The 25,160-nt window shown below is 42.8% G+C and overlaps 1 protein-coding gene across 4 annotated transcripts in view; it reads right to left on the bottom strand.

Annotated features, from left to right (window-relative positions):
• Positions 1-949: 949 nt before the first annotated feature.
• Positions 950-25,160, bottom strand: part of mon2 (MON2 homolog, regulator of endosome-to-Golgi trafficking) — a 39,389-nt gene continuing 15,178 nt past the window's right edge. The window contains exons 12-36 of one of the 4 annotated variants that reach the window (XM_005927841.3): positions 24,754-24,944; positions 24,328-24,409; positions 22,048-22,229; positions 21,306-21,418; positions 20,239-20,343; positions 19,874-19,954; positions 19,688-19,761; positions 19,368-19,458; positions 19,112-19,213; positions 18,492-18,494; positions 17,561-17,671; positions 15,644-15,819; positions 15,220-15,382; positions 14,344-14,637; positions 14,044-14,242; positions 13,229-13,872; positions 12,739-12,882; positions 11,748-11,765; positions 11,032-11,160; positions 9,581-9,771; positions 9,443-9,503; positions 9,228-9,351; positions 8,794-9,001; positions 7,615-7,697; positions 950-7,267 (exon numbers count right to left, since the gene is read on the bottom strand). In XM_005927841.3, coding sequence (XP_005927903.1) covers positions 7,104-7,267; positions 7,615-7,697; positions 8,794-9,001; positions 9,228-9,351; positions 9,443-9,503; positions 9,581-9,771; positions 11,032-11,160; positions 11,748-11,765; positions 12,739-12,882; positions 13,229-13,872; positions 14,044-14,242; positions 14,344-14,637; positions 15,220-15,382; positions 15,644-15,819; positions 17,561-17,671; positions 18,492-18,494; positions 19,112-19,213; positions 19,368-19,458; positions 19,688-19,761; positions 19,874-19,954; positions 20,239-20,343; positions 21,306-21,418; positions 22,048-22,229; positions 24,328-24,409; positions 24,754-24,944 — 3,733 coding nt within the window. In that variant the 3' untranslated portion in view covers positions 950-7,103. The remainder of the gene's footprint in view (positions 7,268-7,614; positions 7,698-8,793; positions 9,002-9,227; positions 9,352-9,442; positions 9,504-9,580; positions 9,772-11,031; positions 11,161-11,747; positions 11,766-12,738; positions 12,883-13,228; positions 13,873-14,043; positions 14,243-14,343; positions 14,638-15,219; positions 15,383-15,643; positions 15,820-17,560; positions 17,672-18,491; positions 18,495-19,111; positions 19,214-19,367; positions 19,459-19,687; positions 19,762-19,873; positions 19,955-20,238; positions 20,344-21,305; positions 21,419-22,047; positions 22,230-24,327; positions 24,410-24,753; positions 24,945-25,160) is intronic. The other 3 variants (XM_014335331.2, XM_014335332.2, XM_014335333.2) reach the window with 3 other exon arrangements.

Below are 25,160 nucleotides of genomic sequence, written 5' to 3'. Positions count from 1 at the left end.
GGATCGTGTCAAATGAAGCATTAGTAATAACTGTGTTCTTGTGCACAGGAAGTTGGAGAGATTGGATTTCGTTTAGTTCTCAGACATCAGAGTTGCATCACTGACGGTGATCAGTAAGACCATTTGTTCCTGACATCCTTTCACAGGCACTGCTGCATAATGCTGTTTAACACGGGTGTGGAATGTTGAGCAAGGTCCTGCAGTCATGTCATCCAGGTCTTTGCTGTTATTTAAACTTGTTCTTTTTCCATGTTCAATTTTTATTGGTAAAATTTGTACTTTATAGTTTCTCGGTAATTCGACAGTAAATAAATACCTAGGATTATGTTTATGGAGCTGTAATTGCTGTTATAACCAATGTTATCCTTCCAACATGTCAATATTAAGATATTGCATACTTGATCACCTTTATGAAAGCATGTGGAACGTGCTCAGAAGATTTTTTTTAAGCGCTGTCGTGGGAATCTCACACTCTTGGGTCCTCTGCAGGAGCTGGAGGGCCATCTGGTCCCCACAGGCCAGCACCGCATCCTCCTCCAGTCAGGCCAGCTCGGATCTGGCACTCCACTCCTACTCTCCACACGTGTGTGCGTGTGTGGTCCAGATTGGATGACGACAATGATGACACAGTCATTCCTGTGGGTGGCTTGTTTTTTCCAAGGTCACAGCACTCCCACCCCACCCATGGACAGATCTGAGGGAGATGCTGAGTGGGCTCGGAGTGCGATAGTCATTTGCTGTAATAGAAGGTGATGCGTTACCTCGCTGCAGTGCCGCATGGGACAGTCGAGGGCACGGCCTTGAAACACTCCTTTTGGAGGAGGATAAAGGTAGTAAATAACAGTTTTATTTATTAACCCAGCCCTTAGGAAAAAAAATAAAAGTGCTGCCTTCCAAAGAGGCCTGAATGTAACCAGTTTGTGTCAATGAAAGGCAAAAGGAGAGATAGTTTTTGCTAAATATCCGTGTTTATTACTTCAACATTATACATTAAACTATATATTTATTAGTTAAATTTTTTTTTAAAACATTGTTCACAATCCATCTAATAATCATGCGAGCCCTCTACACACCAACACAGATAAGCTTTCAGAAAGTGTTGATTTCAGTTATTTTTGAACACGTCTACAAAGGTGCCAAACACTTCCGTCACCTTCTTAAACGTGCCAAACTGCTGGTTTTCTCAGTCTTGCCCCCCTCTCTTTTACAATCATGCAGAGGGATCTGATAACACAAAGGACACGCGAGGGTTGACCGTCCTGTCGGTGCACCGCTTCATCTGTGCAGCTGTGATACCCATCTGAGCTGGCAGACTTTCCACAAAGGGGACTGTAATTTACTGCTTTAGGGTTTCGGCTGCCTGAAGTATGATTTATCTGCAGCAAATGAGAGCTTCAGCATAAGATGGATGAGAAGGACACACTATAGGCTGCCTCTGTGTTGCTCAGTGATCCATAGACCGGCTCCCTTTACAGTCAGGATATGATAAATGATGTTTGGTTTTGCCCTCCAGGCTGGATTACTTGCATTTCTTACATGGGGGAGTTATTTGAATATATGCAACGCCTGTAGGACCTCCGCTCCATGGGCCTGATAACTACACCTCTCCACTGTGCTACATTTACCAGTCAGAGGCTTTTGCAAACACAAGGCGCTCCTACTTTACAACCTACCTACATGTGTCTACAGCAAGTAGCCGGCGTAGAATTTATTGTGTAATGTCAGCACAGATGCTAGTGGGCAGAACTGTGGCCCAGGAAGAACATAACTCTATCATAGCACACGATCCAGCGTGAACTCATAAATATTTCATGGGGAGTCTTCTTGGAAGGTCAAAGCAGAATTCAATCTTCAAGTCAGACAGCCGACTGAATGAGTGGCTCGCTCTCATCTCAGGACGTGTGGAGAGGGTGGTGGGGTGGGGTGGGGGTTAATCGACCCAGGCTGCAAGCCAATCAAAGCTCATTACCCATTCTGGGTCACACCCCAATCACGAGACCCCTGACGGCTCATGGTGATGTGTTACAGAGCAGAGCCAGATGCTGCTGGGCAGCTGAGGGAGGATTTCAAAGGTTAACTCGCAAGGCATGACCGACACCCGCGAGGACACCGCTGCTCAACAGACAGTGGGTGGGGGTGGGTGGGGGGGTCCGGATCATGTGGTGTGACTGTATGTGGACACCACAGAGGTTCACCATTCAGAACCATTCATAGCATGATAGGCAGAATACAGGGAGAACACAGTGCACGTTTATGCCCTGCTTTTATATATGAGAGATGTTCATGTGCAGGAGAAGCACACACAGCATGATGGTATGCATTCTTATTAACAAAGAAGTCCGGGGAGAGCCATAAAGCCAGCTTGTGTGCATCAGAGCAGATGTACTGTAGGACACCTCTGTGGGCAGCAGCAGCCACGTCACTGCTCTCCTCATAGCAACAGTACTGTTGACCTACATGCTTCCTACATAGCCCTCTCCGCCCGAGGTGGCGGAAAACTGCAAATCTATAGCATACACACTTCCTCGTGCATCTTTAAAAAAAAGAAAGAAAAAAAATGCTTTTTTTTCTTTTTTAAACTCGCTAATTATATTACTACACATGCCAGCTTTCTCACCCATTCTCCAAAAATAATTCAAATCTCACACAATAAAAATTAAAAATACATTGACAAAAGTGCCCCCCTCCCCACAGTCATTGACTATTTTATTAGAAGAAGAAGAAAAAAAAACATGATACAGCAATTAAACTGCTTCAGCTTAGAAATCAACAGTAAGCAGGTGTCCTTGTTTAAATTACAGCTTCAAATACACCACGAGAGGCTAGCCTACATAGCTAGGTGTGCATTACCTGGAAAAACCGTCTAACAGCGCTGGGAGCTGGGCTTTTTTCCTCTCCCTCTCTCCTTCGGCTGGAGTGGAGGCACCAGCACTAGCAAGGCAGTAGCTTGCGCAGTCATCTCCATAGCGGGCAGTGTCTCAACCCAACCAACAGCACAAACTACTACCTCAGCCAGTACGTGGTAATAAGACGAAAACGAAGAAAGAAACAGTACAAAAATGCCGTAAAGGGACAGAAATGCCCCGCTTCGCCGACGAAAGCAACATTCCCACGCAGCCGAAGACGCTCCGTCCTCTCTCCCGCTTCGCTCTTCTTCTGTGCAGACTTGAAATAAGAGGGAAACCCCGCCCAAGCAGACTTACTCCCCCTTTCTCTCCTCCTCCTTTTTCCTCCGCGTGTTCAGTGCAAACCACAAAAAGGTCCTTTCCCCTCATATGACCCACTGCATAATCCCAAGCTAGGGCTCGAGGTCCCCCAGGAGCACGTTGAGAGACAGCAGTGGAGTCCACCTTTAATGTAATGGTGGTTTGGTTTGTAAATTCGTGGGTGACTGAAACTGTTTTAGTATTTTTGTGTCTAAGATGCCTCTGCAAGAAACTATAACCCCACCTGCTGTACAGAATACACACATCACGACTCTCAATGCTCAAAAAGAAAAAAATATTTAACATATCAATACAAATGCTTTAAATATAAGTAAAACAGGGGTGTTGTTTAGTGGGACTTCTGGCATCCCTTGCCTTGAACAATCCTCTTCAAATCTGGCTTGTATTCCGTTGTTGCCACTCGGAGCAATTCTTTCACGAGTGTCAGTCACAACAGATCGATGCTTTGATTTCACATGAGAACACAGACTCGCAGACATATGTTGACCCAAACATTGACAGTATCTTAAGCGCAGCCCGTTTGACATTGGGGTATTTTTCCATTGGCGCACTTTTCCAGAACTCAATGGTCCCTTCCCTTAAAGCAGGTTTCAATTGGTCCTCCTCTCAAAGATCGATCATCTCCAACTCAGCCGCAGCTTCATCTGTGACTAGCGGGACTTTCAAACAGCCGGTCTCTGCATTAAATGGGTCGATGAGGAACGTAATCTGTGGCCTTTTCAGTTGTAGATCATGGAACCGGGTCACAAAGCTTTCGTGCAAGTTTTCAATCAGCGTTGCATATCTGGCTCTTTGCTTACTCAGGGCAGCGCTGGAGACTTGCCCGCTGGCTTTTAGCAGTGGGAAAATGCGTTATATCTCCCTTTTGAATATGTGTCTTGAACAGCTTCAGTTTGTTGACAAACGCAAACACACTTTGCACCAGGTCAGGCAGCATTTTTACCTTACCCTGCAGGGTCAGGTTCAGTCTGTCCAAGTGACACAGCATGTCGACCAAAAAGGCCAGATCCATAATCCACTTGAGGTCCGAGAGCTCGGGATAGTCCTTGTCCTTCTCTTCCGTAAACAGTTTCACGGCATCCAAAAGCTCAAAGAAGTGAGAGAGTACCTGGCCTTTTGACAGCCACCTCACAGTGCAGTGCAGCGGCAGGTCACCTGGAAGCCCTTGGTCCAGCTCAGCGATGAGATTCTTGAATTGCCTGTGGTTAAGCGCATGTGTGCGGATATAGTTGACGATTTCCATCACAGGCTTCATGACGTTATCTAAATTCAATGATTTAGACACCAGTTGCTCCATGTGGATGATCCAAAAGTCAGGAATAGTTTGGTCAGCTTTGCACAGCCCCACAAGCCCGTTCACAGATCCCATCATGGGTGGTGCTCCATCCGTGGCTATTGCAGTTAATTTCGTTATGGGCAGATTTGCTTTTTCTAATGCAGCCACCATGGTTTCTTTCACATCTATGCCACGGCTTTTAATGGTACAATATCCAGGAGTTCTTCTTTGATCACACAATCGTTTGACACAGACCGTGCAAATATTGCCAACTGAGGCTTGTCTTGTATATCACAACTCTCATCCAATGCGACACTAAAATACTCACATGCTTGAAGGTCAGAGTGCAACTGTGATTCAATAGCCGTGTTAATGTCCGATATTCTGTGTTCAACAGTGTGGCGGGACAGTTGGACGTCTGATACCATGCGTTTTAATTTGTCGTTTTCAGGAGACAAGATTTCAACAACGTCACTGAGGCATTGTGTGGCTTTTTAGCCCGTGCAGTGTTCCAAGCCAGCTGATAGGATGCGAGCGTCTCTGACCGCTTCGTAAATTTTTGGAAAAACTGTGTCTGCTTTTCTGCCTGACTTTTCAAAGCTCGTGCTTGCGAAGTTCAGTCCCTTTTGGAAATTCCTGGTCGATGTTAGCATGAAGTGAGCTGAAGTGGTGCTGATTTGAAGCATTGAAATGCGCTAATGACGTCTGACATATAAGGCAGAATGGCTTGCCATTGCGTTCAACAAAAAAATATAAACTCTCCCACTCTGTTAAAAACGTCCCGTGTTCATCTTCATATTTTTCTTTTTGCTGTGCATTTTTTCCTGCCATTTTAAGGGCGAACTTGCTCCTACTGGGAAACTTTGCGGTATTTTCATCTCACACACATGCGCATTTGATGAAAATACTGGATTGAACTCAAACGAAGCGAACGCGCACATTTTAAAACAACAACACAAAAACCCCCAAAACACAAACACAAACTTTGATATGAACGTGAGAGCCGCATGAAACCAGGCAAAGAGCCACATGCGGATTGAGAGCCGCGGGTTGGCCACCCCTGCTGTAAAAGATGCTATAATGGGATGGTGTAAAGAATTATCAGTGTTAAAAAAAAGGTTAATAATAGATACTTAGACACCTACGTATTTTGTATACCTATGTATACAAAAATCAAATAATGTTTTGACCATACTGCAATGTGAAAGTCAAACTGCTCATTATTTTTCTCCTAATTCTGTCTCTAATATGTCAGGCGATAGAGAAAAATACCGCAGGGTCTCATTTTCAAATGTGAGCTTCTCCTGAAACCAGTAATTTACTTAGTTAAACAAGCTTGTTCCCTACATGCCAGGCTGTTATTTGGCTATTATCAGATGAGTTCTATATACGTATAAGATCGCCACAGACTGTATATAAAAGATCGATATAGTCACAGGTCTGAAAACTGTGGCTTATGGATTCTAATAGCCAGCAGGAGGCAACTCTACATTTAAAAGAAACCCAAATGCTTCTCTTTTATTTTCTCAACTTGATTTATGAGTTATGAGTAAAGATTTATCTTGTTATTCTATGATATTCATTGCTAGCTTCACACAATTTATGCAAATTATGTTCCAATTTAAAACACTGTGAGACGAGCACCGATGCAGGTCAAAGAGGTGTCGATGTAACTGGCAGGTCACCACCTCATAAGCGCGCAGCATCACTGGTTTCAGTCAGATCCACGTCTCACCTGCGGTGTCTCATTTCAAAAAAGTTCCAAATCTGACTTTCCAAATTACAGTGGCTGTCTTGTTTTATATACAGTCTTTGATAGAAGGCTACAAGACAACACAGAAGGCCTTTAGACATCAACACCATCCACCTACAGGCCAAAGGTCTCAAACCAGGATGACTCAGAAATATAATTGTGTACAAAGTGGTATATCTGGGCTTCTAGGAAGCTGCATTTTCATTACATGCACTTTAATCGAGCACACTCAAGAGCTGTTTGTAGAATTGTCCCATTTATTTTACACAGACACATACATCCCTTCTCCGATGGCTGGTTAAAGATGACATGGAATGTTACAGTAAGATTTGTTTTCTTGCATAAAATCCTCACTGTTGAAAATGTTGCAAAAGATTAAATGTTCATTTCTTTTTAAGATCAGTAAAGCCCCAGTTTTTTGTTGGTTTTTTTGCATTTTTCTCTTTATAACATCATCAACACTTTCACCACACACTGTACACTGATGCAGTCTCTTCAGGAGAACAAAAACTAAACCCAGAGGCAACACTGCCGTTGTTTTTTTAATTCTCTGTAGTTAACAGGCAAGTGCAGCCAGTCTATATGAGTGTGAAAGCGGGGGGGTTGGCCCATTATCAGCTCACACGAAAAGCATATGAAAATGTGCATGAAGGTCGGGGTCAATGGTATAGTCTGAGGCAGCCTCGATATCGCTATTCACCGTGGGTTGCTTCATGTCACCGCAGAGTTCACATCCGTGCACTTGTGAAGTGCATGAGTCAAGTCGAGAAGACACCTTCGGGATTTCTTCATTTAGAAAGAAGACCAAAAAAAACTAAAAAAAATGCCGGGTTGCGAGCGAGCCTGGTCAGGACTCTCCGTTCTGGACTTTGGAGACGGGTGGCTGCATAAAGTCTTTAAAGGGCCCCAGGGCCTCCTTCAGGGCTGAGCTCACCTCAGACGATGAGCACGTAATGCACTCGACCAGTGTGGGGTACAGGGCGATCACCTGAGCCCACGTGTTGCCATCCACTGCAGGAAGTAAATGAGAGAATATCAGAAAAGGAGGGAAGAAGGAAGCGAATATGAGTTGTGAATAGAAAACAATCAATTTATTCAGAGCAAAACTGTGTTTCCCTGTGCCTGTAGGAATTTTATCGAGCAAAGGGCGATGCAATGCAAATATGCGGAAGGGCACTTCAAAAACACTATTTCACCATGTCTTACCTTCAATCTTCTGCAGTTATAGGAAATTGTTTTTTTTTTTTTCTAACTGACCTTGCCAGAAACACAAGCAATGATACAAAGAATGGGCAGAAAATGCCTCCTTTATTATCTTTCCAAGACTTATTTATCCATTTTTATAGTTTGATACTCACCATTCTCTGGCTGTGTTTTTTTCAGGGAGTCCATCAAAGTGCTGATAGCTTTCAAGACAAAGATAATCTCTGTCACTTGTTGCCTAAAATGAAAAACAGCAAAGGCCTTGCTTAGCTACAAAGGCACGGCAGTAGGAGAAAAGTGGAAGAGGCAAACAGCGAGGGGGAGAGCCAATAACAATCATGTATATACATAACACTATTTATTACATATCTACTTTTTACACTGGTTTGTATATTTGTACATTTTATATATTTTTTCTCTGTTAATACTGTTCATATGTATATAGAGCTGCAGAACTGTGATTGTTGGTGCTAAACGGGCTGGTCTGAGTATTACAGAAGGTGCTGATCTGCTGGGACTTTCTCATGAAACCACTTGTAGAGTTTACAGAGAACAGTCTGAAAAGAGAAAACATCCAATGAGCGACAGTTCTCTGGGTGAAAATGCAAAGGGTGAGAGGAGAATGGCTACACTGCTTAAACCTGGTAAGAAAGAACCAGGAACTCTTAAAACAAAAATATTTTTAATGTTAAAATATAATTATTGTTGTTCTCCATGAATCTTCAAACTTCAGTTTTACAGCAAAAGCAGAAAAAAATGGTAAAGTACATCATTATTTTTGATTAAGATGTCATATTACAGTTATTTACTTAGTGGCTGAATGTTACGCTTGATTAATTTCTGACTTTTCAAAGTTGTCCAGTGTGCCGGCTCAAAATTGAAAAAAATGAATTCAGGACAGATTTCTGAGATATTTGTGTTTTGCTGTTTTGATAGATGCTCTAATAGATTTGTTAAGCTCTGCATGTACTGTTTTATTTCAGGCCCTTTTATTTAACCAACTTTGTATTTATACAGAAGACATAAGAATAGATTTTACTTCTCCCCTCTCTCCCTTTATTTTCTCTGCTTGTGGTGCAGTTTATCCATGGGCATCTTTAACTTCCACTGAGTCTTGGAGAAATGTGGTAGAAGTATGGCGGTTTTACATTGTTTAAAAAGAGAAATAAGAGATAAATGAAGCCAGAGCTGGTCTTGATTTTGCATTTGCTAAATCTCCCAGTGGTTAAAGTGTAGCATTACAGTCATCAGAATTAATGGCCTCTTGGAAAATGTGTAAAACAACACGCGCTAAAAAAAGCACACACAAATAGATACCCATGGTGGCTGGGTACCTTGGTAATGGGCAGCGTCCACTCAACCTCTCATCCTCTACGTATCGTCGGAGAACATCCTGGGACCTCTTGAGGAGCACGGAGAGCGCCATACGAGAGATGTAACCCTCCTGCGGGGTGGAAACCTTGTTGCTGAAGGAAAACTGCAGCAGTGTCTCAAAACACACTTTGGAAAACTCCTCTCTCATCCGCACATCTATCTCTGCCTCTGTTGGAAGAATTATTTTCGATTGACAGTGAGAGGGACTGACAGGGTTTGGCTGTACGGCTCAACACATGCACAGTTGTTACTGATAAGCCGCAAGAAAGACTCCGGCAACAAACCAAGCACCTAAATTAAGATTCCAACACTTGGCCAGCATGCTGTTGCGCTAGTTTCAGGAATACACAACTGCTAAAGCCAAAGCAACTTAGCTGCCAGAGTCACATATTACCTGTGAATGAGGGAGACTGTGAGTGAATGGATCCTTTATTCAGCATGGCCATAATCTGGCCAACAAAGTCTTTGGGGATGAAATTGGCAAATGGTAAGATTTCTGTGCTGATCAGCTGGACCACCTAAAATGAAGAGGGAACGATGATGCAAACTTGGGAAAAACTTGCAAACTATTTGGGGATATATTATCAGAGTCTAGAAACAAGCACGTACCTCTACATCGATGGCTTCATTCTTCTGAAATTCCTGGATAGACAGGTTATCTGGAGGAGTACTGTAACAGAACAACAGTTTTCTGCTTAGAACCTCTGAAAGCTGCACAATAAGCATGGGGGTGGGGGGAATCTCTACCTTTTGGTGAAAAGAAAGTCTTCAAAGGCATTGGCCAACTCTGGCCACATAGTGTCAAACTTCCCGGATGAGGCATGCTGCCGTGCCACTGGTAGTCCAATGGACAGCACCTTGAGCAGAGACGACACAGCGAGCTTCCAGGTGCTCTCTGACGGACAGGCGTACTTCAGACTCAAGGGCATTCTTAAAGTCTTGAAGGCAAAAAACAAAACAAAAAAGCTCATGAGATTGAAACACAAAGGAACACTTAAAATTAATCTCGACAGCGGTGCACGAAAAACTTTCACCCCTCTTCCTTTTAGACAAAAGACAGAGTTAATATAAGTGGAGAATGTAAAGACGCCTCATCAACCTCGTGAGAAAGTCAGCCACCGACATTTTAACAAAGTCATCTTTTTTCCAAGAGCAGCTTGGCGCTCCCTACAATGACATTTCACAAATACCAGTGCCTTGCTTCTTGAGCATCTCTCTGATAAACTGACTCATTTCAGTTTTGGGTTTCTAAAAATTCACTGAGAAGAAAAGAGCAGTTAAACACAGGTGTCAGAAGTAGGGGGAAAAGGAAGAGTGGCAGGTTTTGGATCGCTTACACTGACAGTATCCTTTAGTGTTTGATGGACTGAATTTGGAAAAAAGTTTTGAAAATACTGGGAACACTTTGCATCTGCCCGCTGATGTACAGTATGAACCCAATATTACGATCAATACAGTGAGGTCAAAGGGCAATCAAGTAAAATCTGCCCAGGGGCTGGAGGTCTCTCAGAATTAAACGATTGCAAAACTGAAGAGGCGTATCGCATACTACTAAAGTTCTGTTCCTCCACCCATTTTTGTAAACTGAATTTTCCAAATTTTCACACCAAACTTTTTTTTAAATGTTTGCCAGTTTAAAATCCTAAAAAGGTTGAGCAGGTCTGTAGGTCTAATAAAGAACGTTGTTTCAGACGCAAACAGCCAGTTTATTCATTATTCTTTTAAAAGCAACAATTGCAGCAGCCTTAAGGAATATTCACACAGCAGTGCTTTACGTAGCTAAACAAATACATTATACTGCAACTGTTCTATTGAAATTTAAAGTGAATGTCCTCATGTGTGGATCTAATTCTTCTCAGAAACAAAAATCAGGTTAAAAAAATAAAATAAAATAAAATAAAAATCTGGTAATTCTTTGTTTTTACATTCATCGGGTCCCAATCAGCCCAAATAGCAAAGAGAAATTTAAAATGCATGCCATGAAAGAGTTCGGGTCTTAGGAGGTTAAAATGAAAGAAGCATTCTCGTGATATTCCACACTGGATGAATACGCAGGGTTCAAACATAATTGGGTGGTCAGCAGAAAGCAGCTCAACAGTAAATTTCGCTGCACTAAACAGGAACAGTGATAAAACACATCAAACATTTTCTCTTTCTCACCATCACCAACAGCGAGTACACCACCCAGGGATAAATACCTTAATGATATTCTGCAGAACTTTTTCATTGATGACAGCTTTGTGGCAGGCTGTTTTATGGTACAGGTCCACCACCACCTCCAAGGAGCGCTCAGCAAAGGGCACATAGTTTAAGGCAACCCATTCTGCCTGTAGGGGTAAAGAAGATTTAACAAAAGAAAACCAAACCAAACAGCAATGGGCATTATGCTCACCTTTTGGCGACAGTGAAAGCATTTGTTTAAAAAAAAAAAAAAAAAAAAAAAAAGACACACTTTGCATAAGTACGCAAGTAACACGCCATTTTATTTTTAAACTGCAGTCGCTATTAGTCGGCTTCAAGCTTTGTTAGGTTTACAGTACCACAACTGAAACGTTACAGCCAAACTAAAGATTTTATTCTACAAAGTGTGTCTTTAGGAAATAGAAAACAGAGCCACAAGTATGCATATGAACAAAAAAACAAAACAAAATAAAACCATCAAAAGTCACAAAATCAACTGAAAATGAACTCCACAGAGGGAGGTGGGGCTGTGCACACAGAGGCAAAACCACCAGTTAGTGACAGGCAGAGAAAGAGGGGAGCATGGAGTGAGTGAGAGACGCAGATGAGACGCGAGAGCCTACCATGCGGAGTGATATCTCATCTACCGCAGAGGGTAGGTCATCACCATTCAGCACAGCTTAGTACAATTACAGAGAGGGGGAGTGGGGGTGAGAGAGATGATGACACTCACCGGCGCAAACAGCTGGATCTAAAATGGTTATCCAGTGAGTAGTTCGAAGAAACAGAATGAGACAAGATTGAAATTAAACCGATGTTTTATAGTTGTATCAAATCTAAAGTGCGTCTCTCAGCTAAACGAGATCCCAAAATCTGGGCCGAGGGAAAAGAGGGGAAAACAAAACAACCTCCCAGCAGCACTGAGGACATTTGACGCAATCTGACATCAGGACTGAATAAAAGCCAAGAAGGCAATAAAAAGACCACCCATAATGGTGTTTGGCTGGGTGAGAATTTTGTTTGACCATCTAACTTAAACAATTTAAACAGACTCAGATCAACACAAATGTCCAGTTTACTGTACCTCCAATGCAGGACGGACACACGGCCAAGATTTAAAACAGACAGGGTCAGGATTTAGACCGACTCCATCAGTCGTTCAGTATTTGATCGAGACACCTTTCAGGATTTCTGTGCAGGAATAACATCTGCTTGAGCTACGTGTTTCCAGAACTTCCAGGTTTCCAGAACAGCAAGGATTAAGACGACTCTGACGTCAGACTCATTTAAAAATACTCCGTTTTTGTGACTTCAATAGTCTTGCTCAACATTACTGGGTGCCTTGGAAACACTTAGTTTTTTCCTTTTTTAAATGACTATGAACTGTGCTGGACTGAAGCATTTCTCTGGCAACCGCCCAGCAAGATGAATCATGAGGAAAGGAATTTGAGGAAGGAATGGTTTGGGGCTTCTAATGGGGGTCGAGAACAATCTGTCAATCTCATGAAGAGCCGTGACAGAAGCTTCATAAGGACAAGACGGCAGAGGGAGTGGAAGGGGGACTTCACGAGCATCAAAGAACAGATATGATCTTATTGAGAATGGCTGAAGAGAGGTGGGTGAATAACAATGTGCGTCATCCAACAGTCTAATGAAACAAACTGTAAAAGCAAATAAACTGCAACGAAAACCAAATATTTAGGTGTCCGTTTTTCATTTCCTACCTGGTTGTATTTGGCATTGGCCACGTGTTTGGTTTCCATCCTGCCGTACTGAGGCGGCTTGCAGGAGAACTCCACAAAAAGGAGCAGCTGCTCGAAGATGGCCGGGTACATGACCTGCAGGTTCTCCGTGCCCACACAGATGGCCTGCAGCAGGGAGGGAAGGGAGGAACAAACACTGCTGACTTCCACCACAGGACTGCATATTGCACAATTTAGCAGACTGACACTTTCTTTTCTTTCCTGGGCTGAATAGAAACGAACTGGGAGGAATTAACTTTAAACTGAAAGGGCCTATGTTTGGTAAGCATGCTGAAAAAGCTAGAGTAATTAATAAGGAAAGAACGAGATGCAACATGGGACCTCCTGCTGGATTTGAACAGATGATGATTACACACATGACCCCGCTCTTATCTTGATGCTACACTGTAGCACAAACCACCTCACATCAAACTGCTAAAAGCTTCACCGGTGGCAATAATCCTTCTCCCACCTTCTGCAAAACATCCAGAGCGGTGAGCACGGCTTCCTGCAGGTTGGTGAGCACTGCCTCAGTGTATGAGGGGAGGATGAAGGGTGAGGCATCGCTGCTGATAGGCACGGAAACAGCCCCATGAAGGATGACCCCTAGCTTTTTTAGATCCTCCATACTGAAGTTGGCTTTGATGTGCTGGTAGAGTGCTGGAAAAATCTGGATTAATGCTGTGAGGAAGGGCTGACTGGGGATAAAAGAGAGCTTCTCTGTTGGGCCAGTAGGTGGTCTCGTGCTGTCCGTTCCCATTCGATACCACGTGTTCCATGCAGACCACCACAGTGCCGAGTCCTCCAAGGCCGACTCCTCCCCTGGCGGGGGCGCCTGCAGCTCAGCTCCGTTGTACCGTGTCAACCGTTCCAGTAGTGAATCTGAACGCACCAGGGGTCTTCCAGGACCGGATGCTGACAGCGGGTCAATGAGCACTGGAGGGACGCCCATTGCAGCAAGTGCGTCTCCTGCTTTGTCCGAGTCTTTAACAGGTGTAACGATCTGAAGGATTTCCTGAAAGCTCTTCAGGGCAGCCAGGGAGACCTCATTGTTTTTGCTGAGGGCAGCTGACTGAATATGGTTCAACAGCACCTCCCAGGCCTCAAAAAAATCACCTGCAGATACACAGCAGAAGATGGCAGCGTGGAAACATTAGCGCTCTGATATTTGACACCATTTTCAAAGATGTCCTGCATTAATGGCTCAGAACATATTGACAGGTGTTGAAGCAGAAATGCACCAACTGCAATCTGCTGAATGTCACAGAGCATCACGTGCGGGCTCACCTAGCTGCTGAAGGAGATACCGCCTTGTGTTGAAAATGCGCGCCACGCCCGCTAGCGTCAGCACCCACGTCTCTGCCCACTGTTTCTCGGCTGTGTCGCGCGAGTGATGGATAAGGATGTTCCCACCGCCTGACTCGATCTTCTCCTTGTCTGCTGTGGTGGAAGACGTTCTTACACAGTCGAGCAGCTGGAACAGGACCTGGAGGCGACGAGTGACAAAACAAGCACGTACTGTCAAATTTGACATTTTTTCGTGTTTTTCTTTTTCCATCTTATATGGAGACGTTTCAGGGATTGTACCTTCCACACCACAATGTGCCACGTTGGCTGCTGGAGCAGGGTTCCGTGGGCAGCAATAGTGGAGAACAACGTCTGGCCGGCGCTCTTACGCACAGCAGGCCGCGGGTCCACGCACAGCTCCCCAAGCTTGGCATACAGACACAGCCACAGGCAGTCAAAGGGAGGGGCGGGGTGGAACGGCCTGTTGAGGGTCTCTCCTTTCTCCTGGGCCTGTTTCTGCAGCGCTTCCTCCTCCCTCTCTAGCTCCTGCGTGATGGCTTCTCCCCTTTGGAAGAAGTAGTCTGAAATATTCCACTGTGGATAAGAAGAAGAAGAAAACCAAAAAACGAAGTGGGGGTATAAATTAGAGAGAGAAAGCAGTAAGATGCTTCTGATAGTTTTGCTATCCATTACCATAAAGTAACCTCACAGGAACTGGCACACTCCAAGAGAAATAATCTGGCAAACCACAGATCAATAACAGGTTTTGTATGTCCTGAATCCTGCATAAAGTGTCTACCTAATGTTATTAGAAGACTGTTGAGTTAGAAGAAAATAATACGACAAAAAAATAAATAAATAAAAAGGTGGGGAACTGCAATTGTTTGATCATATATTAAAAACACCGGGTTTCTATTTGAAAACTAGTGTTTGAAAAGTAAAGCCGTGGGCCACCTGTCACTCCTTCGCAAGCAAGAGTCGTCCTCCTTCTCCTTCACAGTTACAATCGCACTTGCTAATTCACCAGTTACATCACATTACTCTGCTAGTTGACTCTCAAAAAACTTACTTGATTGTTTAATTACAGGTACCATCTGACAGCAAAGCATGAAAAAAAAAGTCTGACTGATAATCCTTTATAATAACTACCACAGCTGTACACATCTGTCATCGTACCAGTAAGCCGATGGACGTGAGGCTGATGTTGAGCTCCTGGTTCTGAAGGCCAAAGCTGCCAGCTACATCCACTACAATCTGGAGGCACGTGCAAGGCATGGTGGGAAGGAAGTCTGTCACCACCAACTGCAGGCACTGGAAGGCGGTTCGGATCAATGACTCACTGATGAAGGAACAAGACATGCGGCATGCATTAGTTTCATTAACTATGTGCAGTGGACATAAAATCACTTTCAAATTATTTTTTAATGATTTCTTTTCACACAGGCAGCTCACTCTCTGGGCATCATTTACTTTTCCGGGAATAGCATTGCATAATAGTATTATTTCTTTGCATAGATTTTTTTTTTTAATATACATACAGACAGACACCCACCCACCTCTTTGGTGGAGACAAAAATCGCCCCCTCTATTACGCTCTTACCCTTGATCATTGCGAATGGCTCCTATAACACCCAAAACGAGGGGCCAACCAGGCCCCAGGCTGTCGCCCTGACTCTGCAGGATCTGCAGGACACACTCGAGCTGTTTCTGCCGGATGTCTGCGTGCAGCACGTTGGACAACTCCTTCAGGGGGTTCAGCAATAGAAGCTGCAGCCGCTTAGGGATCAAGAAAAGGGAGACGGTGATCAACTTACCTGTCAAGTTTTCTATTCATAAATTTGTATTTTAAATTTTAAAAGAGTAGAATGTGGCACCTTTATTAAAGCTACGTATAACATTCACATTGGAAGGGTAAACAGGTGAAGTACAAACTGTTTAAAGAAAAATGTGTTTGGACATTTTTTCCTAATTGGCATTAAACTTTTTAACTCTGCATGTTTGAAAATGAAAGGATAAAGGCTTACTGAATTTTCAAACGCAGTGGTTTGATGATGAGTCATTATGCTTAGTAATTTGTTTGGCAATGACAACATGAAGTAGTAAAAGCTTGTCCACATGCAAGGAAATGCTTTAAAAATATTGTTTCATTGGCTGTCATTTTTATTATTCATATAACCTCCACACACCCTGTTTTAGATAAGGCTTGTTATCAGTCTCACCAAGGTTAAGGTCACAGTTTGTGTTTATTAATGACAAGATAAAGTGACTTTTCTATCTTTCTGTCGTGGCTTACAGGATGAACATCAGCATCATATACAGGCAAGTATTGTGTTATTCATACACATTGTGCAGTATGCCGATCAGCCATAACATTATGACCATCTGCCCAAATATTGTGTTGGTCCCAAAGGTGTGCTTTGGTATCTGGCACCAAGATGTCAGCAGCATATCCTTTAAGTCCTGATTGGACTTGTTTGTCTAGGACATCCAACAAATACTCGATTTGACTGAGATCGACAGAATTTGGAGGTCAAGTAAACACCTGAAACATGTTCTTTTCAAACCATTCCTGAACCTTTTTTACTTTGTGGCAGGGCACATTATCCTCCTGAAAGAGGCTACAGCTATCAGGGAATACTGTTTCCTATGAAAGGATGTGTGTGGTCTGCAAGATTCTTTGGTAGGTGTCAAAGTAACATCCACATGGATGGCAGGACCAAAGGTTTCCCAACAGAACATTGCCCAAAGCATCGCACTGCCTCCGCAGGCTTGCCTTCTTCCATGGTGCCAGGAGTTCCCCAGGTAGGCGACGCTCACACGCCCAGCCATCCACGTGGTGTAAAAGAAAACAGGATTCATCAGACCGGGCCACCTTCTTCCACTGCTCCATGGGCCAGTGCCGATGCTCATGTGTCCATTGTTGGTGCTTTCAGTGGTGGATGGGGTCAGCATGGGCACCCAGACTGGTCTGCAGCTATGCAACCCCAGAAACAACAAACTGTGATGCTCTGTGTATTCTGGCACCTTTGTACCAGAACCAGCATTAACTTTTTTTGATCAATTTGAGCTACAGAGGCTCGTCTGTCAGCTCTGACCTAACGGGCCAGCCTTCACTCAGTGAGTCTTGGCCGCCTGAGACCCTGGTGCTGGTTCACAACATTTCCTTCATTGGAACACTTTTGATAGATACTGACCACAACAGACTAGGAACAGCCCACAGGAGCTCCATTTTTGCAGATGGTCTGACCCAGTCATCTAGCCACCAGAGGTTGACCCTTTTGAAACTCACTCACATTCTCACGCTTGCCCATTTTTCCTTCTTCTAATGCGTCAACTTTGAGGACAAAATGTTCATTTGCTCCTTGATACATCCCACCCACTAACAGGTGCCACGCTGAAAAGATAATCAGCATTATTCACTTCCTATCAATGGTTGTAATCTTATGTCTGATAAGCGCATGTTTGCTTTCGTCTTTGTTTTTTCTTCTTCTAAATAACCCATCGTGTCGTTGCCTACCTGATTTTGGGCCAGTGGAGGATCGTGTTTGTAGGCAAGTCCAGCTTTAATAAGTGCTGTCAGTGCCTCGGCTCCCCATTCTCTCATTCTGGAGTTTGGATGCTGGCAGACCTGCAGGACACAGCATTTACGGACAAATGCAGACACAAACAGGCGCAATGACAGATCTGATGCACAGGGAGTTCAGAACAGCGTTTCCCAGCAGTTTTCACAGTGGGTGGGTGTGAAACAAGTCGGTGAAATAAACCACAGACTGTGTGATAGAGACTGGGATCCCCCTGTGGCAACAGATTATGCTGTGCTAGACAGTGTAATCATGAAAGCATAGATACACATGGAGAGACCAGGCTGAGCAAAGAAAAGTACACTATGTGGTACAAAACCTGAAGAATCTGAGAGAAAACATTTCCGTGTTTTCTGTGTTCCAAATCAGTCATCTTTGTTTATCTTTGTCAAACAAATGTTCTACTTTTATGGCATCAGACTTCTCGATTCTCGAGATTTACTGCTTCAAAACCCAGATGATCCATGTGCACCCTTTTGTATACTGTGCGGCGTTAAGTATCTACTTAACGCCGCACATTTTTCATTATCATCATTATCTGTATGAATAGTAGACAAAGTCGCAAAGAAAGATATTCAGCATTTTATTTAAGCACGTTTTTACCAGTTTGCAGCTTTGGATTTTACTTTGAGACAAATCAGGAATTCACACTGAAAAAGCTTTGCAAAATAATGTAGGATCAAACACTGATAACAGCACAAACACGTTGTGGACACACTGTGGCATAGCGACCTCTCAGCTCCAGCATGTTTATGTCTGATGGAGAGGGAGCAAAAAAAAAAAAAAAAACCAGATTGGAACCAAGAGGCAGAGAGGGAAGGAGAGATGGGAAAGTCAGTGTTTACTGAGGAGAGGATCTGAGCTTACCTTCTGCAAAACAAACGGGTGTGCAAAAGAAAAAGGAGATAGAGAAAATGTGACGAAAACCTCAAAACACAGATGTTTACAGATACATAGCAGGGATTTTCTGATGACAGCTGAAGAAATGACTAAAAAAAAAAAAAACCCAGTTTATCGCTCATATCAGTCCATATATTGCATTACTGCTTGTGAAATGATAGGTCAGCTTGCTGGTTGATATGACCTATGTTCTGCATTATTTACCACAACATACAGGTTTTACTCTGGGTATATAACACTAAAGAACAGTAAGCAGTATAGTGGAAATTTGGTGGTATTAAGACAAATATGTACTGGAAAAAACAAACCTAATACCACCAATCACTGCGATTAAATCCTGTATAGTTTATTTAACAAAAAAAATAATGAAGACATTTTTTGGTCTTAGCTACTACATGAACTCATGTCTACATAATTAATCTACATTTCCAAAGACAAAGACCTTACCTTGAGTACCGATTTAACAGGTACATTTATTTATTAAGCTAAAATGATGCGATATTTGATCAAAGAGGTACAGGAAAAATAGACTGTACCTCATTTAACATGAAATGTACGTGTAGGCTTCTGTTCTAAGTAGTCATTACCTCCAATAAGTGGCCTGTCAGTGGTCTCCACAGGATCTCTATGCGATCCATGTTGACCAAACCGGTTTCAAGCAGCTTGGCGACTGCAAACAGAGACGGCTCCTGAAAAAAAAAACATAATACAAAACAGAAGGTGTAAAAAACCCAAAATAAAACACTGGATATGTTTCACAGAAGCACATCCAAAGTTCCTTATAAGATTTGAATCAAACTCAAATCTCTTCCTAAACATCAGTCAACTAGAGAAACCGTTTACCTTGTTGTTTCCATAAGCCATTTCCATCGCTTCCAGGGAGAGGGAACAGAGAGCATTGATCAGGTGATGCAGGGACACATCATCCAGGTACCTAGATGACAGAAAAATACTTATTTCAGATAACATGTGCCTATTCTGCTTAGCATTAATAACTTAAAATTCTGATTTTACAACAGGCAACACTAGCCTATCTCTCTAAGAAAATACTGTGCTCCTTCCCAGTCATATTTATTAACAAATGTTTATTGTACATATCCATTTTAAGATCATCAGGTAAGTAAGTAAAGTATCTACATATGCTCAGGCACACTGATCCTTACTGAGAGCTCTCGAACAGTCTGGACAGGATGTTGGAGATAACAGGCAGGTCTGTCATCACTGCTGTGGTCAGCACCTGTTTAGGTTGGAGACACACGATTAGCATGTAAGCCCATCACCTTCAACAATGAGCTGGGAAACATAATGTGCAATACAAGTTCAATACAAAGGTTATAAAAAACACTGACCGTACTGGGGCCCTCCACTGCTCGACCAGGCTTCAAGGCACCACCCACGCCTGGCTTAAGCCCGAGGATCCACACTAAGTGCTGGGAGAAAAACAGAAGGTGAAGGAGAGTCGAAGAAAAGTTCATATCAGGTCTTGAAAAAGTACACCAACATGCTGAAAGACATGTATTTTTATGTAAATGTGCTAAGAATGATTCCACTTTCTCTCTGAGAGGTGCATAAAGCACAATGCAGACAGTGCAAGAACAGTTTTGTGCATTTATACATGAAATGGATTTGTATGTGACGTCTAATTACATGAGAGTGTGTACATATGTGCGTGGTTGCAAGTAAGTAAGCGTGTGGCTGTAGGTGGTTGTAGTACCTGGAGGGTAGCCAGTACCAGCTGCCAGGAGGTGCCCAGCACGGCTCCGTGGCAGTGAGCCAGGTTGAGCAGGGTTCGCATACACTGGATGTTTTTGGCAGTCAGCTAAAAGAGGGAGAGAGTAACGTTACAGTCAATTCTAAGGCACACTGTATATTACCAAGTGAGTCGCATCTATAGAACAAGTTATTATGACTTATGACAGTATTCCGTCTCACCACAGGCAATGAAAAGTGTGTTAACAAAAAGAAGGTGGTGGAAACGTAGTGTAAAAGCAAAGGAAATGAAAACAACATGCTAACATTACTATAGGGAAAACTTTAAACTCTGCATGATTATTCCAGGTCAGGATCGAGGTCACTGTGCAGGTACTTTCAAATCTTTTTGCCCTCAAGAAACATTTCAGCGCACAAGCATCCATGTCCCGCATCTATTAAGAACTATCGACCTGAACGAGGCCCTGACAAAGAAAAGCATCTTATTTCACATAGTCAATACTGTCGGAATATACTCTACTATGCACATTGATACTGGCGAGAAATATGGTTAAGCAGTATTACCTGTTTTGAAGCTGGGTTTTTTTGTTTTGTTTTGTTTACGGAGATTCTCAACATATTTATTTACCGAAACCTTCAAGTACCAACAAATTAAAACCATTTACTTTTACTTAACTCATAGTTCAGTGTTGGATGTATTCATTTCATTTTATTTCATTTATTTATTCATTTCAGGCACAACAAAATACATATATTGAACATAAAGTGCACAAAACTTTATTTTTTTAACTTGATTGTTTGGAGCCCGTTTGGACTCACCAAACTGCTGCTATTTGTTTATTTATTGTGGAAAAGTGGTTTTCCTGCCTTATCTGGATTTAACCTGCCCAACAGCAAGAGCTCCGCTGACATTGTCTCCATTATGGAAGATTATTGTTAATCTAACTTGTTTTGATAAAAAACACTTGTGAGCTTTGTTTTGGGAAAACTGCTACACAAATTAAAATGTGAAAATCTGTTACACTTATCGAGTATGTAACCACCAAGTCTTCCAAATGTGTGCGTCCTTACCACAACAGTGCCCTGGGGCTGGGCAGTTAGTGGCTGCCCCACAGCCACCACCTGCTGATGAGATTCACTGGAGGGGCTGATAATCTGCACGTTCTGGCCCTGGATTGAATAAGCTGTGGAGAAAACACACACACGCACCCACGCAAACATATTGATACACACGCGCACACGTACAGGAGTCAAGGTTTTTGAGGGGATTTTGTAGCAAGCTTACAACATGCAAGAAAAGCTCTCTTAATTAACTCCAAGACAAACATCCCATCGGTGAGTCAAGACCCAATTTGCCGGCTTTATCTCTACAAGCTGATATGCAAATAGTGAGAGTCTGAGCGGCCGGCTTGAGAGCAGCTGTGTGTGGACGCCTACGTTCCCCAGGCACATTCTCCTTGGTGTGTCTAATTAGAAGCCACAGTGAAAACTTATGGATTAATGCAACAAGAGCAGGAGAACAGGGACAGGCAGAGTGCCAACAGTTTACATGTTGGGCACATCTTACCCATGTGGGAGATTAGACCTGCTCATTAAACACATGTGACCAGAGGCCATCCCTCAGGGCTTTACATGGGGACTTTTAATGGTTTGCAGTATAAAACATGTATTTGCTCTTGCATTTCTTGGTGTGTACAAGTGAATAACTACATGCCTGACATACTTGTACAACAAAAATAGAGGTTATATGAAACTTGAGTCCCCTTGAAAATGTGTTTTGTATTTATCTTTAGATGCATTCTCAGTCACCCACCTTTGCTGGAGAGGGTGGCCGCGTTGCTGCTGAGGACAGTTAGGGCGTAGTGTGGGGGCAGAGAGGCCTTGCAGATGGCCGTTATAAAGGCATCACGAGGTGTCACCAGGCCGAGACGGCCACACAGCGAGGCCATGGTCAGCTCTGCTTTTAAGATGTTCTCAGTCGCTGTCTCATCAGTGCTGAACACGCAAGACGTGAGAAAAGGAAGAAAGAGGACAGAAAAGTGAAACATAACACACTGCAGATTGTATTCCTTATTGTCTAATTTAATATTTATATCCTAAGAAATGCTGCCAAGGCTATATCAGACCTTTATTCATTATTAGAACATGATAGGATATGTATAGATAAAGGCAAAATTATTAAACCCAGCAATGAAATTTGAATTTCTTTCGAAGTACTTTTATGACCAAGTGAAGAATTTTCAACATAGCACGTCTAAACAAATGAGTCTTCTTTAGAAACCATCAATTATTTCTGTTTGCACACAATAATAAAAATGAGCAGAGTTTGTGTTCTTAGCAGCTGAAAAGCTGACCTTGGCAATGATGTGTTTTAACTTTGTAATGCTCAAAACTTGTAAACTCAAGTTAAAACTGAGGGTTTTCTTCCAACTGACACTTGAGAAAGCATCATGTCAAAAACAAGAAATCTCTTTTGACTCCACAAAAAGAATTGCTAATGCTCACAAAGCAGGAGGTGGATATAGAAAGCTATCACAGCATCTCCAAGTGTCAAGAACTGTAGTGAGAAGTATCATTAAGAAATTCAAAGAGAGCCACAGAGCCTGACAGAGGCAGGAAGCTAAATATTTCAAAGGCTGGAAAGAAAACTAGTGACAAATGTGTCTAAAGTCACAACTGCTAGTGACTTAGTGAATCACTAGAATACTGCACAGGAATGGGCTGAGAGGTTGCAGACCAAGAAAAACACAGGAAGAACAGACACTGAAGTATGCTGAGGACAACCTGGACTGGAAGTGCGTCCTTTGATCAGGTGAGATAAAACTTGAGCTCTTTGGCCACAGAGACGCTGCTTATGTTTGGAGAAAGAAGGGAGAAACCTACAACCACAAGAACTCCATCCCCACAGTGAAACACATTGCTAGGAATATTATGTTGTGGGGACCAGCAAAAAATGATGTTGGCATCAGGGGGACTAATTCTGGGGTGCAACGATTTATCGAGTAATTCATATATTTGATTATTGAAAATTCTCAGCACGGATGCTTCTATACTTGGTTGAATGCACGGCTGTGTAGCGGGCTGTTGTGTTAAAAGATGTAAACCCACATTTGCGACTTAAAACAGACCCTGCACTACAAACATATTTAGGAGCAGCGTATGACAACCCTAAGTCCAGGCAGCCTCCAGTTTTTCAGCAAAAACGCTGATAACACAACAGAAGCAGTGATGGTGATGCTGGCAAAGTTTAATGTCAGAGCCAGAGTCTACAGCATTACACGCTGTGAACAGTAAATAGGCAGAGCCATTACTGAGACAGTGAACTCAGAGTAAAAGAAAACATGTTTCTAGCATCCAAAACAGCAGCACCAAAACATCTGATCACCATTAAAACCTTAACTGGGAAAAAGTGAGCGGGAGTCCTGCATCGAACCACCTGATCAACAAACTGAAGAGAAGCAAACTCTGTAGCTGCTCCATCCACCGCTGTTAGTTTTACACCGTGAAAGATTCGCACAGGTTGTATTAAAATATGCAGATGACTAGTTAACTTAGTCTGACACCAGATACCAGACTGGTTAAATTATACAGCTCGATGAAGGCTGAGGGCGCCGTCCTATTTAACATGGGAGCGACACCTGCAGCTAACGGAGAAGTGACCGCATTAGAGACCATGGTCACGCCATATTAATTTCAAGCTTCTGTATCGTTTTCCATTTTGTAAGTGAAATCATCTGAAATATTGTTTTAATTAAATTGCATGACTATTTAAAAATATAAAAACACAAGCCAATAAAAAAAATAAATAGGCCATTAAACTCTAAGCCACTGACCTGAGGGTTGTTATGTTGGACACAGAGCTATTATTAATATTAATTAATAACTACAACATGATAATGTCTGTTTCAGCAGCACAAAAACTCACCTCCTAGTTCTATGAACAAACACTTGAACGGGAAATTAAATGTGTATTCATCTGTTAAGCATACATCGTGCGTTTAAAGTAATCTTTAATGTGGTGCAATTTACAAATGACTAAAGCTTTAAAACGTTCCTGTCTGAATCACATGTCTGCTGACTCCAGAATCCGTACCTTGCATCCAGCAGCAGAGACAGTGCAGCCAGGAGACCGCACCAGCAGGCGTTGACCATCTCCTCCCACACCAGGTGAGCCCCTGAGACAAACAAAACATTACGGGGTTTATTCCTGAATGCTATCACATCAATCTGGACAGTCTCATGTTGGGGAAAAAGAAAAGAAATTGATCATCTCTAATTTTTTTCCCACTTCTTATTTGAAATTATAAAGAGGTTCGGCTATAATTGTGGTCACTAGAGTTTGTACGAGTGCTACCACCCAGAATCATGACAGGCTAGACCATTATACCCACCACTCCTGCTTCCCCATCTCCATATGTCTGCTTTCATATATTTTCAACTGATTAATATCCTTCTTGTCAGGGTGTATCATGAGAATAAAACGCTCCAAAGAACATTTTTTCCCTCTGTACATTCTCACCAGGTTGCGGCTTCCACTCCTGGTCAGGGTGAGCTTCTCTAAATTCAGCAGCTGCCTCCTCCTCCGCGGCCAGTTCTCTTTCAATCATGGTGGTGATGCCCCTCACCAGGTCGAGCAGAGCACTGAAGGCCACTGACATGGCGTAGCCCTCTGGGATGGATGGGGGCTCAACCTTGTCCAGCATCTCTAAGCTGGGAGAGAGATGGAGAAAGAGAAATGAGGTGAAGTACATGAACTGAAGTTTCTGTCTGGAAAATTGACATATAAGAGCTGCCTCCTTTTCCAAGACCATTAACATGTTAGGCAGCCATTTCTTTTCAGCAAATAACTTTTGATCTGCTGTATCATTAATGTCAGAAACAACATCTTGGGGGAAAAAATAAATTAAAAAAATGACAAGCTTGTCT

Source organism: Haplochromis burtoni, unplaced genomic scaffold (genome assembly GCF_018398535.1).
Source record: "Haplochromis burtoni strain Fernald_Lab_line unplaced genomic scaffold, NCSU_Asbu1 Contig_104, whole genome shotgun sequence".
In the NCBI taxonomy this organism is placed as follows: Eukaryota; Metazoa; Chordata; class Actinopteri; order Cichliformes; family Cichlidae; genus Haplochromis; species Haplochromis burtoni.
This window is presented reverse-complemented; position numbering and strand designations above follow the sequence as displayed.